The 20,585-nt window shown below is 37.3% G+C and overlaps 1 protein-coding gene across 1 annotated transcript; it reads right to left on the reverse strand.

The window, feature by feature from the left end:
• Window positions 1-4,855: 4,855 nt before the first annotated feature.
• Window positions 4,856-12,564, reverse strand: vtnb (vitronectin b). The gene is made up of 9 exons (XM_051876616.1): window positions 12,397-12,564; window positions 12,184-12,303; window positions 10,125-10,349; window positions 9,906-10,045; window positions 6,868-7,024; window positions 6,390-6,539; window positions 6,080-6,311; window positions 5,841-5,998; window positions 4,856-5,250 (listed from the first exon to the last, which is right to left on the reverse strand). The coding sequence occupies exons 1-9, from the start codon at window positions 12,449-12,451 to the stop codon at window positions 5,129-5,131; spliced, it is 1,359 nt and encodes a 452-aa protein (XP_051732576.1). The 5' UTR covers window positions 12,452-12,564; the 3' UTR covers window positions 4,856-5,128.
• Window positions 12,565-20,585: the final 8,021 nt, after the last annotated feature.

The raw sequence follows: 20,585 nt of genomic DNA on the forward strand, positions 1-20,585 counted from the left end.
GTGTGTGTGGCAAGTCCTTAAAACTGGTGCTGAAGTGATTGGTAACAGCTGGTGATGATTAGAATTCAGGGGACTGTGACCGATGTGACTAGGTGAGGGTAGAGCCTGGTGATTCCATGACAATTATTAAATTTCCGTAGGAATCATATTTTTGAGGAACCAAATAAAATTATTTTTAAAAATGTGTCCCCCTTTAAAGGGTTAGTTCACCCAAAAAATGAAAATTCTGTCATTAATTATTCACCCTCATGTCGTTCCAAACCCGTAAGACCTTCGTTCATCTTCGGAAGATAATAAAGATATTTTTTATAAAATCCGAGAGCTCTCTGACCCTCCATAGACAGCAATTTAATTACTACTTTTAAGGCCCAGAAAGGTTGTAAAAACATCGTTAAAATAGTCCATGTGACTACAGTGGTCCAACCTTAAAGGGAAAGTTCACCCAAAAATGAAAATAATGTCATTTGTTACTCACCCTCATGTCGTTCTACACCCCTAAGACCTTCGTTCATCTTTAAAATTAGACAAATCTGATATTATTTTAATCTCCAATCTGTTGTTTAGCAGTTTGAGTAGTTGTTTAATGCTTCACTAACTAGCAGAAGACACTAACCAGGTTTAAATTCCAGTTGCGCAGATAGGGTTCGTTGTAACACTGCGTTACAATGTGCCCCGCTATTAGAACTATGCTATTCTATAGTTACGATACAACTGGCATAATTAACTTTTATGAATTTCTGTTGATAAACTATGGGAAAAAAGGTGAATAAAGACCGAGAGGAAGAACCTGAACATCCAGAAAATATTATTTCAAGAAATGTTCAGCATTTGTACTGTCTCGTCTATTTGTCTCGTGTTCTGTGAGAGCTGTGAGTGGAGGGAGAGTAGTGTTTTTGTTCAGCTCTGTGTTTTTCTGAATGTCTCAATAGGTTTCTTCATCTGTTTGGGTGTATTGTTTTGACCAGTGCTGTATAGCTGTGTTTTGCAGAGTGTTCATTGTCAAACTACAAAATTATTTAAATTTGAATTTCTAAAAAAAAATGCTATTATTTTATATGAAAAAAATAATTATTGTCTTTTATTGACAAAAAATATTTTAGTTTGTCATGTATATTTTTTTTAATGAAGTCAGATAAAATTTTTAGCTGTCATATGGTCATGTTACAACATATCCCATCACATGTTACAATGTGCCCCACCTATGGGGCATGTTGTCACATTTCACTTCCCTTCTTTCGGGGTAAATAAAGAAAAAAGTATACACTGTATTAATGAAACAAAGCCACATATTTGTACCAGACGTGTGAAATTAATGTGGAACAAAAGAAATTCCCTGAACCCTAAGTAGATTTACACAAACTGAGAAAGTCAAAAAGCGTTAGGTTGTGCCCCGCTCTCCCCTACAGTACATCTCAAAACAAGCTGGAAATTTAAGTGGCAGTTATAGAGATAAGAAAGAGGAAGTGTAAGTTCCATCTCACATCCTTCAACTCCTTCTCTATCCCGATGATAAGTGCATCCTCTAGTGTCACAAATGAGTGTTTCACTCACAGAGACGGAGCAGTATAATATTGAGCTATGAGCACTGTTGGGGAAAGTTAAATGTACTTTTAAATATAATGCATTACAATATTGCGTTACTCCCTAAAAAACTAACTTAACTTATTGCGCTACTTTTTATGGAAAAGTAATGTGTTACATTACGTTACAATTTTTTACAAAGAAAAGATTTCCAAAGTTTTCACTTACCAACTTAATTGTATTTTGTCAATATAAACAAATTTTGATTTTGATGGCTGCAACACACTCCAAAAACATTGGGACAGATGCATGATTACCACTCTGTCACATATAAATGAAGAGATGGAGTTAGAGCTGAAAGAGCTTATTGGATGTATGTGTGGATGATTTGTCTAAATACAAAGTTGACTCATTTGAATGCATTCCAGAATGTATTTACCCAACAGCTATTACAAAAATATAATCATATTTGAGATTATAGTTCGAAGAATTCAGAAAAATCATCCTTTTGTGTTTTAGTGTTTGAAACCAACATAAAAAAAAAAACACTACTAAAGAAAGTGATTTGTGTAAGTGATTTTTTCCCCCCTCAAAACCTTACAGTTAGTGAGATATTGCTCTTGAGACAACTTCACAAGTGATGAACACAAACAGACTCATTAGGGTTTTGCCAGATAATTCAAATGTAATGTTCATCTCCTCATATCCTTTAGAAATAGCCTGATCATATTCCAGGTTTGAATTTCTCTGTTGCTTCTCTTTTTTGGTTCGTTAAAACTTTGCTCATAGGACATTAGATGATTATATCATTCATCTTAAGTGGCTCGTAGGAAGTGGTTGTGTTTTTTCTCACAGCCACATGAGGGCGGCAGACATCAATTTCATCCTGAAAATCAATGCATCCCCATGCATCAGCCTACGTATGAATTTCTAATGTTGACTGACATAAAAATAATAATAATGCTAAATAACACATTCTGCCTGTAGTTGGGGGTAGGGGGGTGTTACCTGCTCTTTCTTTTAACCATCTGTTCATCTGTGTCACAGAAAATCCAAGTAAATACAAGAGAATTCAATTTTGCCAATGAAGTTTTACACCAGAGCCCTGTTAGACAGTTCACCGTGTTTTTTTTTTTTGTTTTGTTTTGTTTTTAAATTGAGTTTGTATTTTTAAGCAACACTCCAGGAACTGATATTAAGGAACACTTCAAATGAAGCTATTGTGTTGTTCTTCTCCTCATATCAACACTTTCTGGTGAATATTTGAGGGCTGTACTCTTCACCATTGATCCTAAAGGCTGTTTGTATACATCTGCTGCTCTCTGCAATTCACCCTCGTGAAAAAAATAAACACACTTTAGCATAGTTTTAAAAAAGTTTACTTACTCATGAAATGACCCTTTTTAATATAATAAATTGACCATAAATCAATCATTTGCATTTATTTAATTTATTTCTGATTATATGCAGTTCACACCTCTATAAACTTGTCATACAGTACATTAGATTATCTGATGCATCTTCAAAATCAATAACTTCTTAATTTATTGTAAATTAAACATAAAATGCTACATAATTATAAATAGCCTTATTGCAAGCTCATGCATGTAAATAATATACATTAAAAAAAAAGATACACTATATTGCCAAAAGTTTTTGGATGCCTGCCTTTACGTGCACATAAACTTTAATGACATTCCATTCTTAATCTGTAAGGTTTAATATGGAGTTGTCCCACCCTTTGCAACTATAACAGTCCTCAACTCTTCTGGGAAGGCTTTCCACAAGGTTTAGGAGTGTGTTTATGGGAATTTTTGAACATTCTTCTAGAAGCACATTTGTGAGGTCAGGCAGTGATGTTGGCGAGAAGGCCTGGCTCACAGTCTCCGCTCTAATTCATCCCAAAGGTGTTCTATCGGGTTGAGGTCAGGACTCTGTGCAGGCCAGTCAGGCCAAACTCGTTCATCCAAACTCGTTCAAAAACAACCCCACACCATAATCCCCCCTCCACCAAACTTTACACTTGGCACAATGCAGTCAGGCAAGTACCGTTCTCCTGGCAACCGCCAAACCCAGACTCGTCCTTTGGATTGCCAGACAGAGAAGCGTGATTCGTCACTCCAGAGAGCACGTCTCCACTGCTCTAGAGTCCAGTGGTGGCGTGCTTTACACCACTGCATCCAACGCTTTGCATTGCACTTGGTGATGTAAGGCTTGGATGCAGCTGCTCGGCCATGTAAACCCATTCCATGAAGCTCTCTACGCACTGTTCTTGAGCTAATCTGAAGGCCATACGAAGTTTGGAGGTCTGTAGCTATTGACTCTGCAGAAAGTTGGCGACTTCTGTGCACTGTGCGCCTCAGCATGCGCTGACCCCGCTCTGTGATTTTACGTGGCCTACCACTTCGTGGCTGAGTTGCTGTTGTTCCCAATTGCTTCCACTTTATTATGATACCACTAACAGTTGACTGTGGAATATTTAGTAGTGAGGAAATTTCACAAATGGACTTATTGCACAGGTGGCAACCTATCACGGTACCACGCTTTAATTCACTGAGCTCCTGAGGACCATTCTTTCACAAATGTTTGTAGGAGCAGTCTGTATGCCTAGGTGCTTGATTTTATACACCTGTGGCCATGGAAGTGATTGGAACACCTGAATTTAATGATTTGAAGGGGTGTCCCAATACTTTTGGCAATATTGTGTATCTCTAAAACCCTTAACCTTTCAGATACATTGTATTGTGTAATATAAATTGTTTGCCAAAGTTGCTTAATACACCAAAGCGATCTGAATTATATGTTATGTTAAATGCTTCCAAGAATTTTCAGACCCCTGGGCAGAGAACTCAAGAGGGGCTGTGACTCAACAAACATGCTGGGAATCCAGTCCTGCCGAGCTTCAACAGTAAGAGAGCAGATTCAAAATAGGACAGATAGTTTTGTCTTTTTTTGTTTATTTGTTTTTTTGTGCACTGATGGAACGTCCTGATTTCGCAGAGTTAGACGTGTTCCTGGGTCAAAGTATTCTGTTGGTCCTGGAACAACATTCCTGTTAAAAAATTTAATATTAACCATATCCCTACCCCTAAACCTATCCCTACCCATAAGTTCTGCTGCACTGATGAATCCTGCACAATAGGACCAGTTACATGCAATAAGAAAGTAAATAATGTCAACATAAACCAAAAATTGACTTTAAGTATCTCAGTAAACAAGTTAAATGATTCAGTAAATGAATAAAAAATACATTAAAGATCTTAAAGGATTTAAGCCCACTGATGACAAGGCACATATCAAAACATGACAAATGTAAAAAATACGACAATACTGGTTGCACTGAACAGACAGTTTATTATTATTCAGCATTTTTATACTTATAACAAGAACAGTTCATAGGTTCATTCAATATCATATAATACTGAATAATAGAAATAAGTTTATCAGAAGCTTTATCCTAATGCATGCAAATGTCAGATATAACTGTAATGTAACACATCAGGAACACTATAATATTGATAGTACTAATTAATCCTCATAAATGGCTTCTAATTTAGCAATAACATTAAAATCTTTATGATTAACACAAATATGGAAAACTTGTTTCTTATCTTTTTTCTGACATGTCCTTTTCTTTACATCCCAACCAATATTTGCCAATGGATCTTGGGTAAGGAGGGTTTACATAGTCAATCCGTTTGGTCTGCAGGTCCACCCTGTAGTATTTATCTAGAGGAGCAATGGCACAATATTAATACAAATGTTAGAAAATATATAAATACAATATGTTTTATTACCATTAAAACATGTACACTACCATTTTTGGGGGTCAGTAAGATTGTTTTAATGTTTTTGAAAGAAGCTGTGATGCTTCAGACTTTTGTGGAAACAGTGATAAATGTTTTTCAGGTTTCTTTGATTAATAGTCTGTTCATTCTTTGATGTTCAAAAGAACAGCTCTTACATGAAATAGAAATCTTTTGTAACATTATAAATGTATTTAAAGTAGTTTTTAATCAGTTTGTTGCATCCTTGCTGAATAAAAGTGTTAATTTGTTCATTTCTTTAAAAGCACTTACTGATTTTAAACTTTTCAACAACAGTGCATGTAATTTCTCTACTGCCATTTGTGATTGAAACATAAAATTGCCCCTTACTTTTATAATTAAGATGTTTATTTTTATGTTTATTAAGTTTTCATGATGCAAACCTAAATTTGACCCATCTCCAAAGTCTACCTTAAAAGGAAACTTTTAGCATAAATATGTTTTAGATTCATCCTAACAGAATGAACAGAATATTATCATGACCTGAAGTACCTTTCTTAAAAAAGTAGACATTCTGCACAGGCGTGGCCTTCTCTTGAACGACCTCCACATCTATGTAGTCTGTCGGGTCGTAGCTCATGTCAAAGAGAGATGGACGTCTTCCACGGCCCTTTTTCTGATTTTTTCCACGCTTCTCTGCTCCATAGTACCTATATAACGCATATAGATACAAATAATCTATACATCTACTGTATAAATATACCCTCAGAAAACCTCAATAATTAACAAACCTTTCCTCATAGTCCAATCCAAAGTCTTCCCAAAACAGCGAGCGGCTCACTCTGGCTCCTCGACCCCTGGTCTTCTTTCTCCTTCCAGGTCGGCCTCTGCTCAGGCTCCTGGCTGGAGATGGTGAGGGCCCAGGGTTTACATACAGTCGGCCAACCATTGCAGCATCTATGGGAGGTTTGATACCAACCCAGTCTTTGGAAATGAAGTGTGGCCCTTTGTGATGCCCTTGAACTGGGTGGACAGGGAACATTTCAACAAACCAGACATTTATTGAACCCTCTGCTTAACAAGATATGCATGTAAACTTACTGTTTTGAAAGAGCATAGCAAACAAGTTATCCAAGTCACAGTACAGGTTTGTATAACGTGTGAAGGCAACAGAGGGCGCAGACTTGGTCATGCGGTCACATTCTTCATGGGAAGGCTGGTGTTTGAACTCATATTGGTAGTACTGGTCCCCTGTGGGACAAACAAAAACATTAAATATTAAATAAATTCAATGTATGAGGTGCATAACCATATTTCAGTGCTGCACTTATGACATATTTTTGAAGGCCAACCCGTAAGTTACAATCACCCTGGACACAAACCCAGTAGGATTTTTGCTTGTGTAAACCACAAACCTTATTTCTGGTATTTCACCAAAATCCCATTCAAAAAACCTATTGACTTCAGGACGGTGGAACTGGAAATGCTAAAATGCTAACTCATTTCCAGGTTTTGGCCTACAAAAAAATACATCATCCCCAAAGCACTCTATTATGACATTCATTTGACTTTTGCATACCTTTAAAAAAATACACTTTTTCCCTCCCATGATGGCCTGGAGCTGGGATTGCAAATGCAGCATCAATGTCATCTGGAATCTTCTCAAAGCCCACAGATATGTCTCTTGGATAATCTTCATCCAAGACGTCACCATCAAAACGCCAGTACTTGTTGCCCTGTGATTCATTAAGTATGAAGTGACATAACCTTTGACATTTTGCTCTAAATATTCTAGTTTCTGTCAAAATAGCTTCTTGGTCAGTGACACATATGAGTGTCAGTGATAAATAAATATTGATTAAAAACAAATTTGCCAGGTTCTTAGAAATGTATACCATTTGCAATAAAAGTTAAAATATGTGATTTAATGTTTTTTTTTTTTTTTTTAGGCTTTAGGTTTTAATGATTCTAAAATGTCATACTGTTACATGTCTAGTTGGTGTCTCCCTCCTTCATTGTGTTTTTGGTTTAGTCCTATGACCAGGTTTTCCTCTTTCTGTTTGATTAGTCATGTAGTTCACCTGTTGTCTCATTAGTTTTCTAGTTAGTCCCTGTGTATTTATACCTTGTGTTTTCCCTCAGTCTTTGTCCGATCTCATTATTGTAACTGTGTATTTCTCCTGTTCCTATGTTTTTTGTTATTAAAGCCTATCTCTTGGTATTCTTCCTTGTTGTGTGATTTACTACTACCACATGACGTAACAGAACATCGGACCAATACCGAAGACAGCATGGACCTGTTGTATTACTCCTATGCCTGGAGCAGGAGCAGAAAAGCCTCGAGGCCCACACCTGTGCGTTCCTCTATGTGGCGAGCCTTACGGACTTTCCCGATCGTATCCGTTGCGCATTCTACCTGGCCAGTTTGAACGAGCGCACAAAGGCTCTCCTGCCCGATGTGGGTCCTCTGGGATCTTTCACCGAGTTTGTCGAGTGGGTGCTGGTAAGCAACATGTCATCGTTTACCGTCTGCTCCGCCGTGGATGAACTCACCAGCCCTGCTCTGACTCCAGCACCGCCAGAGACCAGCCAGCCACCATCAGCGAACGATGCAACTGAGATACACGTGCCCACCGCAGACAAAGGAGGCCAGCCCGCCGCGATGGATAAGCCAGGATCGAGGACAAGGTCGGATGGTACCATCGTCCCGGAGCCCTCTTCACAACAAGGTTCTGACCAGGTGCGCTAGCTGGCAACATCGTACGTCGTTGAGGGAGTGCTTGTGGAGCTCAAGGGCTGAGAGGAAATCCCCGTCAACAACCCCACCGCTGTGGATAAGATTATGATGGACTCTGGTAATTATTATGAGGAACTAAAGGACATTTTTGAAGAGGACCTTATTGACTTTTTTGGAGAGGTTTTTCCTTGTCCCCCTGTATCTCCAGGGTCTCCTGATTCTCCAGCACCCCTTATATCTCCAGAATTCCCACCCAGCCTCCATATCCCACCTCCTCAGTCAGCCAGTTCCTCAGCACCATCTCAGCTGATGTCCTTCAGCGCCTCTGCATCTCCTCTGTGTCTTCAGGCCACCAGCTCCATCCAGCCCAGAGGATCCCCTGTCTCCACCTCCAGCCTCTGTGCCCACTGCTCCACCTCTGCCTGTCGACAATTCAGCTCCACCTTGGCTCCTCCCTTCCTCGGGTCCACCAGAAACCATCGGCCATACGGCTTCTCCAGGCTCCCTCGTCCCTCCAGTTCCGACTTGGTCAGTCGTCAACCTGCCTACACCTACTGCTCCGTCTGGCTCCGCCTTCACCCCCAGCTCCGTCTCCGTCCTCGGTCCCACCGGCTCAGCCTCTGCCCTCAGGGTTTCTGGCTCCACCTTGGACGCTCGTCGCTGTGGCTCCACCTCAGTCTCCAGGACCATCGGCTGCGCGTAGGCTCATTGGCTCTATCTGGGTCTCCATCTTTGGCTGCATCTCTGTTGGTCGTCCCAGGGTGTCATCTTCCACCAAGTCGACTCCACCAAGGCTCCTCCCACCTTTGACTCTGCCCTGGGGCCTCATCCTGGCTGGTCTCTGGACCACCACCTGGCTTCTCCTGCCCCTGGCTCCTCTCTGGCTGCTCCACCTCCATGGAAAGTTTCATGTTCCCTGGACTCTGTTTTATTTATTGTGTGCTCCACATCCTCCTCCAGAACCCTCCCTCCTCAGTTGGACTCTCCTACGGCGCGAGGACGTGCCTTCTCAGGAGAGGGCAAAATGTTACATGTCTAGTCGGTGTCTCCCTCCTTCATTGTGTTTTTGGTTTGTCCTATGACCTAGTTTTCTCCCTTCTGTTTGATTAGTCATTTAGTTCACCTGCCATCTCATTAGTTATCTAGTTAGTCCCTGTGCATTTATACCTTGTGTTTTCCCTCAGTCTTTGTCCGATCTCGTTAATGTAACTGTGTATTTCTTACGTGTTTACTTGGTATTCTTCCTCGTCGTGCGATTTACTACTACCACATTACGTAACACATACCATGTGCCAATCAAGTAAAAAGTAAAAACACCTTGAATATGCTAGTAATTAAAAAAGTCTAATTATTTTCAAAAAAGTTTTTAAAAAGGTATTTTTACAAATATCATCAGCTCCCTTCCCAGTCTGTCAGTAATGCTCTGTTTAGTTCCTGTCTCTATGAAGCCCCTCCTTTTGAAAAGCACAATGTGTTCTGATTGGTCGGCTGGACCACTGTGTTGTGATTGGTCAAATGCTTCGAGCCTGTTTCGGTAATGTCACACCCCTTTCCATAACCATGAGTTTCAACACTTTACTAACGCAACTCAACCAGGCCTCGCCCTTTTTTTTTAACAAATGACTTGGGCTGGAATTATTTAAATGAGGAACACTGTGACCTGTACGTTCCTGAAAGGAAACTCAAAACTACAATCGAGGTGTTTCAGGGAGTTCAGAAACTGTGCTTACTGATAAAGAGAATAACTCCCTTTGGAGTGGCTTTGAAACTTTGCAGACATTTTTCATCCTCAAACAGCAACATTGCACTATAAAGAAATCTGTAAATGTAAAAAAGCATAATAGGTCCTCTTTAATAATAAATAAAATCAATAAACAGACCTTAAATATGTAAGTTTTTCCCTGGCAGTTGATGCGTGTGAAAGCAGCATCAATAGGACCGGAGATCCCCCACACATCCTTGATGAGTTTGGGATACCCAGGCATGACAGATTTGTCATCTAACTCAAAGAAATAGTCTCCTGGAACACAAATGAATACAAGGTTGTGTAGGCTATAGTGTAAAAAGCCATAGTGATTGCATTCAACCTCTAAACTCACCTCTGAATGCATAGATTGAGCCATTCTTCAATTGCATGAAGGCATCAAAGGTACGGCCGCTACAGGTGACGGCGTCTGGATCGGGTGGAAGTGTAGGAGACATAGGAGTGGGATTTATGGTGGTAAGGGGCAGAGAGGTGGTGACTGTCACATTTGATTCTTCTGTTGGTGTCACTGAAGAGGTCAGATCTTCCTCAGGCACCTCAAACATGTCACCACGGGCAACTGAGGAACAGTTTAAAACATTCAATTATTACTGCATTTTCACAATGTTTGCTTCTCTTTACATTGATAAGACATTAAAAGTGAAATGTTTATTTTTTCACCAAACAGAATTTCAGGAACTTTATACACTCTTGAAAAGATTCTATATAGAACCTTAAACATTTCTGGCAGGTGCTTCATATATAGAACCTTTTAAGGGTTACCATCATGGGATCATTTTATGGATTTAGTTTTAATTAATAACTTTTTTAAATTCATTAAATTTTATGAATTAAACAGCTCATAAACACACTTTATCACTAGAAAAAATTGAAATAACCTGTTAAATATGAAAGTATTACGCAATCATTATGCAACATTTCTCCTTATAGAACCTATAAAAAAGGGTTATTGAAGAACCCTAGGGTTTTATAGAACCCAAGTGAACCTTTTTTTTTCTAAGTGTGTATGTTCTAGGGGTTGATTTTAATGAAAAGTAACAGAATTTAGATTTATTTATTTTTATTTTTTTACCTTTTTATTATAGTGAAGAGCACAATAAAACATGGGTCTTGGGGTCTTAAAAGTGCTTGGAAACATGTTATCATTATTAATATTGTTACTACCTTTTATGTACATACATTGATGTTTTACCCTTGTTATGATCCAGTCAAAGACAGGCATAAGCATTCCAATATTATTCTATATACATAACAATTTTCAGTGTACCACAGTCATAATTTCTTCCACAACAAACAATTTTGTGAGTAATAAAGTCTGATCAAAGTTTAGTGTAGTTGTTTACCAAGAACATAATTATTATCAGTGAAAGTGCATGTTTGAGATAAGAGACACGTGATGGAATCATGGTAAATCAAGGAATCATGGTAAATATCACCTGTCAACAGCATATTTTATTTTATTGTGCGTCATTTCCAATCAAGCTGTAAATTTGTAAAATGTGTGAAATAAAATAATAATGCATCAAATGAACAAATGTAGGCAAAACGTCAGAACTCTTCAAGCCAATATTTTTAACCAGAGATGGGGTGTTTAGTGTGTATTATTTAATTTGTTCTTTTTTCTCTTTTATTATTGTGTATGTAACTTATGTTTTGAGTTTTTATAGTTATTATAGTTATAAGTTGAAAATAATAAAGTTAAATCGCAACAAGTTTGAATTGTGTGTATTTAGGATACATAAAAGAGCAATAGAATTAGATTTAGAAAGACAATGTATGTTTATACACATTTGTAGACAAATTAAATAACTACTGGGACTGTAAAAAGTGTGTTTTAAAAGTTTATTTTCTAAGTCCACAAAGGGCCAAAAGTGCACATAGTTGTTGCAAAACCTTTTTGTAAACATGTTTCCCAAACACTCCCCTCATCTGCCATTGGACAGGCAAAACAGAAAGCCCCTCCCCAATCTCACATTACTGGATGAGCCAGTGTTGTTGTGTAGGACTGCTCAAGCTGCTCAAACAAACAGAGCAATGTAGCACCACAGTGTTTACACTTTTCAGGGAAATCATCCCATTAACAGTGTACTTATAGTTGTCTCTACATAATAAACTAGGAAATAAAAAACTAGATATAGTAAAACACACTTCAGCTATAACAAGCTAAATAGAACATTCAGTACATTCAAAAGTTTGGTGTCAACAAGATTTTTCCTTTTATTCAGAAAGGACAAAGTGATCTAAATTGACAAAGACTTTTACAATGTTACAATTTTTCAAATTGTTCTTTTGAACTTTATATTCTCAAAGAATCCTGAAAAAAAATTGTGTCAGTTTCCACAAAAATATTAAGCAGCACAACTGTACTATTTGAATGTGCATTAAGTTCTTACCTTTTTTCCGACAAGTGCTGTCAAAATCCTCACAGCAGCTTCCATAGTACTTGCACATTCTATCACACTGGCATTTCTTTGTAGGATCAAAGCCACTCTGACAGCGTCCCATGCATGTTTCTGTGGAAAATGCAATAAAATGTTCATTTTTATAAAACACAATGAGAATAAATCACAGTCTAATAATAACAAAGCAGTTTGTGGGGCACTTACCCTCCGCAGCGAAACAAGTCGCCAAAACAAGGGATAATAAAATCAAAAATTTCATTTTTAATGCCACATCTGTCAGCAGTTAGTGACTAAACTGCTCTAGAAACACCAGTGTGAAAGAACGACAGAGGACAGTTCAGACATCTGTGCCGATCGATGGTTCCAAAAGTCACCCACCCCCCTGTTTGTCTGAAAGAATCAATGATTACTACAAAGTTGCTCTGTTACATGTAGGCCTGCATGTTATGATTAAAGCCTATAAGCTGATTTAAAGTTAAGAGAGTTTAACAAAATGTAACCTAATGAGGTGTGAAAAGTATAAGGCTAATAGGACAGTAATAAGCGGGACTGTTTCAGTGGCCTAAATATAGTATTGAACTACTATTGAGCTGGATACTATTGATTTCATTGTCTGAGCAGATAAACTGGCTGTTTGTATTAAAATGACTGATGTTCAGTTTTTAACATTCTAAAGAGAAAAATTCAAGATTATTACCACTTTAGAAGAGCCTTAAGCTATAGGCCCTGTTGGAGGAAGCTTCATTAAACCCACTACATAAATATTTGCATCAAAAGATGTGAAAAAGGCTGTTCATATTCATATGACAGGTGTGCTGACCAAGGTGCTGAAATAATTGTAGGAATAAGAACTATAACATTTGCTAAATAAACTCAATTATCCACTGTAAATGTAGTATCTCTAAATTAGTATCACAATAATTTCTGTTGTTGAAATATTGTTTCTTTTTTTAATTTCTTTATTTTTTTACTGTGCTTGCACTGCATTACTATGCAGATATTGACATTCTGACATTCTGGTTTGGTTTTTTTAATAAAACTTTTACTTTTTTTATTCAGCAATTAAAGCAATACATATTCCCCCAGTTTCACAGACAAGGCCTAGACTAACATGCATGTTTGAGCTGTTTTAACTGAAAGCAACTTGCACTGACATATCTTAAAATATGCACACCAGTAATGTTTTTTTCTAGTGTATGTTTATAAAAGATACTTAAATATCCTAATTGAACTAAGGCCTAATCCTGGCTTAGGCTAAGCCCTGTCTGTGAAACCGGGCCTTAGTCAATTAATGTATTTGGTGTTATACATTTTTCAACATTTTATTTCAATTTTTATTTATATATATATATTTTTTTTTTACTTCTAATGTTATATTTTATATAAGAACATTTTAAGATTAGTTTGAAAACCTCCCATTAATTCACGTTAAGTCAAGACACTAGCAACTTCCATAACTTCTTTCCAACTATAAAGAAAACATCCAAAATACACATTTAAATGTTTATTTTATAACACTTTATGTTTGTGTCTGTAGATTTCAATTACAATATATATCTGTTTTCTCTGTAACTGTTTCTCATGCACTGAACCAGAAATCTCCATTTCATTATTACTTACATCAAACCTTACAGTTCCCATTCGAGTGGAACTCAATGCTGTGTCATAGCCTTAACGCTATGGGAACGCCTCCTGGTAAGCCGGTGTCTGAAACGTGTCTACTGTAATAGAAATATTTTATGTCATCATGAAATGTACAGAAAATGCAGATGCTCTGGTCAAAGACCATGTAGACTTACCCAAAAAGTGCTTAACACAGTAGAACTAACAGTCATATGCTCATTTGCTTAGATCATTACAAACCAATCACCAGAACAAATCACAGTGAAGAAGACATTGATTTTTACTCAACTGTAAAACTTAAAATGTGCATGTATCTTTCTGTTTAGAGATTCAGTTCGGTTGTTGTGACCAGTGACCTCCCGGCTGTAAATATAACTTCATTTCTGCAAAGAGCAACTTGGAAGTCGTGTCAGGTATATGCTGCGCAGCTAAGGAACAGAAGTACCAAAGATTCTACGCTCAAAAGACCACAGCAGAGACAGTGATAATGCTGGAAGACTATAGAGTCGCCCTCGGGGTGAGGCTGTAATACTCGGAGTTAGTATTAATGATCCTGTGTCGGACCAGCGTACACCTGAGAAGGACGGTGAAAGTGTATAGACGCTAAAGACCTGTGTGTGATTGAGGTAGTGATAGTAGCTTCTTGACGGGACCGTCACCTTACTTCGGGAGGGGAATTACCTCGAAGTACTGGAAATGTATTAGCAGTATTTGAGAAAGGAATTACCTTGAGTTACTGATGTATTATATTGTATTATATTCGGGAAGGTACTGTAGTACTGTATTGGTACTGTAGTATTGTATTATATTATATTGACAACTGGAGGTTGTTCGAATTGTTAGTGGTGAAATCAGATTAATAATGGGAATTTCCACGACACTACACATGCCAATTCTGATTGGCCGAACCTATGGACTTTGTGACATAGTGTATAAAAAGACACCAGAAATGTGCATCGACAGGTTCTTTGTCTTTAGAAGCCATACATTGTTGCGTGTAGTCTGCAATCCTGTGTGTCTGAGAAATCAGTCAGGAATTAGTCTGTACAATGGCAGGGTTATTTTATAGGAAATGTGTGACACTATGTCTCCGCTTTATCACGGCAGATGATTCACACCAGTTCTGCGTGATGCGCATGCGAGGTCAGTTCGAGGGGGCTTTATACTCTGCAAGCTCTGATCTCACTAGGCCCTTTTTTCTAGGGAAGAGAGATCAGCTTCCTCAGTCCGCCTCTTTTAAGGAGCTGCACAAGCATTATCAGTATACTCTATGGTAGTTGGTATGCACGAGCAGGGGTATGGGGCAAAGCCAAAGGTGGAAGAGATGCTCGCGGGCTATCTCTCCCCTTCATTAGTGTCATCGCGGAGGAAACCTACTTTGCCCACTAAGCCGTGTAGAATGGCATCTAGCTTAGTGGGTAAAGCGTATGGGGCAGCAGGTCAGGCTGTTGCGCCCCTGCACACCATGGCGGTTCTGCAGGCGTACCAGGCCGACCTGTTAAGATATTTGGATCATGGCGAGGGATTAGGGCCTGAGGCAGCTTGCCTTCCAGGCAACGAAGCAGACGGCCTGCACTATTGGTCTTTCCATGGATGCTATTCTTGCTACAGAGTGGATTCTGTGGCTTAATTTAACACATATTAATGTGGCAATTGTCTGTATTTTGGTATGGACAACATGATCCAGCTAACTCCAATGTTCAGATTTTAGTTAATTATTAATTTGTACTGGAGTAAACTTAGAATCTCAGATAACTCATTTCACGTTTGTTCCTTGATATTTCTTTTCAGGCTGTAACTTGATGTCCTGCCAAATGTTATTATTCAGAAATAGCACAAATTGCTATGGGTAAGCTAGATGATAATGTAGAATGAATGGACTTTGTCTTTTGTCTGAGGTCAAAATCCATAAGTGGGTCATTGATAAAAGATCAAATTCAGGAACAAGGAAGTTCGCCATAAAAGTATTATCTTGACTTAATCCATATACGGCCACTGTCAAATTAAAGTCTATTTGAGTGTAATTGATATGTCATGTAATATTGTTAATCAGAATATCTCAGGAGAACCCTGCCATTTGCTGTCTTTGATATAAATTATGACCCAGAACATGTGTAGAAATACTAAATTCCAAAAGGATTCCTCAGTGGGGGGGTGCATGGATTTAGAAACAATATTTCATGACCTTGAGATTATTTCCCAATTGACTGTTTGAAAGACATGGGTGTCTGTTAGACAGCCATAAAGATGATGACAGAGTCCTGCCGCAGCAAGGTCTAGCATCAAAGCTCAGTGTACTAAAGAAGATCATATATAATAATGCTGAACAGCTCCATAAAGCTACGGTTATTATGACCTTGTAAAGTGAGAGCAGTATCTATGTATTCTCAGTGCCTATAGGGAACCTAGACAAGGAAGAAGAACCTGACACTGTAACATTTGCATGAATTGCACTTACTATCAATGTAAAAGACATATGAGGCTTTGAAACTATTGTATTTGGGTAAAGTTAAGGTTTTTTTGGAAGCTGTCCTCACATCACACAGTATATACACTCCAAAGGTTGTGTAAGTGAGATTATGTAACACACAAGAGCTTTTTCTTTAAGAAACAGAATCTATAGACGCTAAAAGAAGATCAAAGCTTTGGACAAATGTATATATTGGAACACATAGGCTGTTATAATAGATGAAAGATTTTCATTGTATTGGTCAATGGGCTACAAAGATGATACTGGTCATTCTTGATTTAATTTCCACATTAAGTCCTTAATAATTACAAACGGAGAGTTCAAAGTCTGTAAAGATTACTAATTAATGTTAAGTGTAAGTAAAGGCACCGGTCTCAGACTGTACTGAACTGAAGATTATCAGGTGTATCACATGCTTGATCTAAATTTATTACAGTAATCAATCTTAGCACATCATTCTTATGCATGAATTGGGTTTTACGAAAAGACTGAATTTTGTATGCAACATTCATTAACCCTTATCTTAGTTTTGTAAAAAGTAAAATAAAAGTCATATTGCTCTTGCACAAGGCTATATAAAACTATGATATTTTAAAAGTGAAATTATGGAACTGTAAAAGTCAAACTGGAAAGGTACAAAACATTTTCTATGCATCAGAAAAGAAAAGAAAAGAAAAGAAAAGAGAAACTAAATCTATTTTGTTATACAGATATGATTAGTGGCTAACATTAAATAGTTAACCATAGAATAAAACATCTTTTAAAAATAAATTATTTTTCATTAGAAACACTTGGTTGTCTGTTCCAGTAAACTTGATTTATTCAAACTAGATTTCACTAAATTATTGTAATTTATTAACATACCATTTACACTATACCGTTCAAAAATTTAGGGTCGGTAACATTTTTGGCTACACTTTAGTTTGATGGTCCACTTTAGACATTCTATTAACTATAAGCAACTACATGTCAACTAACTCTACTTAGAGTATTAGTAGACTGTTAAGTTAGGGTTACAGATAGGGTAAGTAGAATAAGTTGATGTACTTCAAAAAGTTACTTCTAGTCAGTAGAAAGTCTGTTGGGGGAACATCAAAATAAAGTGTTAAATGTTTGTAAAAAAAAAAAAAAAAAAAAAAAAGTATTTTATGCTCACCAAGGCTGCATTTATTTAATCAAAAGTAAAATAAAACATAATATTGTGAAATATTATTACAATATAAAATAACTGTTTTATATTTGAATATATTTTAAAGTGTAATTTATTCCTGTGTTTCCAACATCATTACTCCAGTCTTCAGTGTCACATGATCCTTCAGAAATCATTCTAATATGCTGACTTGATGCTCAAGAAACATTTATTATTATTATTATTATTATTATTATTATTGTCATAAAAAATCAAAAGTTGAGAAAACTCAAAAATCTGCTGAAGTTTGTTGCCTTAAACTTTTAAGTTTTCTCAACTTTTGATTTTTTTACAGTGAGGATGGTGATGAAGGAAGATGATAGATACAAACCCGATTCCAAAAAAGTTGGGACACTGTACAAATTGTGAATAAAAAAGGAATGCAATGATGTGGAAGTTTCAAATTTCAATATTTTATTCAGAATACAACATAGATGACATATTAAATGTTTAAACTGAGAAAATGTATCATTTTAAGGGAAAAATAAGTTGATTTTAAATTTCATGGCATCAACACATCTCAAAAAAGTTGGGACAAGGCCATGTTTACCACTGTGTGGCATCCCCTCTTCTTTTTAGAACAGTCTGCAAACGTCTGGGGACTGAGGAGACAAGTTGCTCAAGTTTAGGAATAGGAATGTTGTCCCATTCTTGTCTAATACAGGCTTCTAGTTGCTCAACTGTCTTAGGTCTTCTTTGTTGCATCTTCCTCTTTATGATGCGCCGAATGTTTTCTATGGGTGAAAGATCTGGACTGCAGGCTGGCCATTTCAGTACCCAGATCCTTCTTCTACGCAGCCATGATGTTGTAATTGATGCAGTATGTGGTCTGGCATTGTCATGTTGGAAAATGCAATGTCTTCCCTGAAAGAGACGACGTCTGGATGGGAGCATATGTTGCTCTAGAACTTGGATATACCTTTCAGCATTGATGGTGCCTTTCCAGATGTGTAAGCTGCCCATGCCACATGCACTCATGCAACCCCATACCATCAGAGATGCAGGCTTCTGAACTGAGCGCTGATAACAACTTGGGTTGTCCTTGTCCTCTTTAGTCCGGATGACATGGCGTCCCAGTTTTCCAAAAAGAACTTCACATTTTAATTCGTCTGACCACAGTTAGACCAACAGTTTTCCACTTTGCCACAGTCCATTTTAAATGAGCCTTGGCCCAGAGAAAACGCCTGTGCTTCTGGATCATGTTTAGATATGGCTTCTTTTTTGACCTATAGAGTTTTAGCCGGCAACGGCGAATGGCACGGTGGATTGTGTTCACCGACAATGTTTTCTGGAAGTATTCCTGAGCCCATGTTGTGATTTCCATTACAGTAGCATTCCTGTATGTGATGCAGTGCCGTCTAAGGGCCCGAAGATCATGGGCATCCAGTATGTTTTTCCGGCCTTGACCCTTACGCACAGAGATTGTTCCAGATTCTCTGAATCTTTGGATGATATTATGCACTGTAGATGATGATAACTTCAAACTCTTTGCAATTTTTCTCTGAGAAACTCCTTTCTGATATTGCTCCACTATTTTTCGCCGCAGCATTGGGGGAATTGGTGATCCTCTGCCCATCTTGACTTCTGAGAGACACTGCCACTCTGAGAGGCTCTTTTTATACCCAATCATGTTGCCAATTGACCTAATAAGTTGCAAATTGGTCCTCCAGCTGTTCCTTATATGTACATTTAACTTTTCCAGCCTCTTATTGCTACCTGTCCCAACTTTTTTGGAATGTGTAGCTCTCATGAAATCCAAAATGAGCCAATATTTGGCATGACATTTCAAAATGTCTCACTTTCAACATTTGATATGTTATCTATATTCTGTTGTGAATAAAATATAAGTTTATGAGATTTGTAAATTATTGCATTCCTTTTTTATTCACAATTTGTACAGTGTCCCAACTTTTTTGGAATCGGGTTTGTACAATTCCAGACGTTTTATTAACAAACCAAAAACAAAGAAGGTAATACAAATATAACGTCAAAACTCAGGAGTTAATGAAAACGTAACATCTTAAATAGCATAAAGACAACACAGGACACTGAACTGCAAACTGAGGAGGGTTTAAATACACAGAATAATAGAGGAGTAATAATGCCTATTAGATGGGGGGGGGGACTAATCAATCAACTAATGAATTACTATGACAACTAATGAAAAGCAGGAAAATAGAGAAATGCAACAGGTACAGGAACTAGAACAAAACCGAAACAGAACATACATGTAACAATTAAAATCAGATGTGTCCTTTCTGGAATTACTTTCATATCCATGTACAATCTATTTCCTGCTTTTAAACTTTAAATAACAAACAGCTTTGGAACTGCAAAGAAAATTCTTTGGATTCCATAGATATGGACAATCTCTCATTTTGTTTGGCATTAAATAAATAACACTAGTTATGAATCATAACACATCAGGATAAGGTTCAATTCGTTAACATATATTTTTAAAGCATTTATTAGTCTAGGTTAATGTTAATTTTTTACATATACTAATACATTAACATTCGTAGAAATTTACATTAATGTATTATGAATGAACATAAATCTATAAATGAACAGTAACAGAATAATAAATGCTGTAAAATGATTTAATGTTATTTCATGATACTGAACCTAATGCACTAACTAATGCTAATTAAATGAAACTTAATGTAAAGTGTTTTGTTACTTGATAATTTAATTATTCTTTCATTTATTCAATCCAAACAACTCTAGTGACTTTACAAACCGGCACAACGGCACAATTATATTTTCCTATATTCCCGCACATTCGTATGTCTTTTTCCCAAAAGAGAACGGTGAGAAACATTCTTTGCATATCTCTGGTGTAAAAGAGACGGTGTCAGGGTGACATCTGCTCTTCCATGATGACATCGGCAGTGTGAAAAGTTCAGATGTGCTTTTAATAAATTCATTAGTCAGTGTTTCAACAATACAATGAATTGCGGCTTTAGAAAAAGATAACAAAAGGGTTAATCTTTTTTGTTTGCCATCTCTTTTACCTTCCCCTCCTTCTTAGCCCTATTTACCCTCCCCTTGTTCACACAGTTAATGTTTAATTTTTCTTATGTGACGATGACTATAAACACATTGATCGCG

The sequence above is a fragment of the Ctenopharyngodon idella genome, chromosome 21 (genome assembly GCF_019924925.1).
Source record: "Ctenopharyngodon idella isolate HZGC_01 chromosome 21, HZGC01, whole genome shotgun sequence".
Classification (NCBI taxonomy): domain Eukaryota; kingdom Metazoa; phylum Chordata; class Actinopteri; order Cypriniformes; family Xenocyprididae; genus Ctenopharyngodon; species Ctenopharyngodon idella.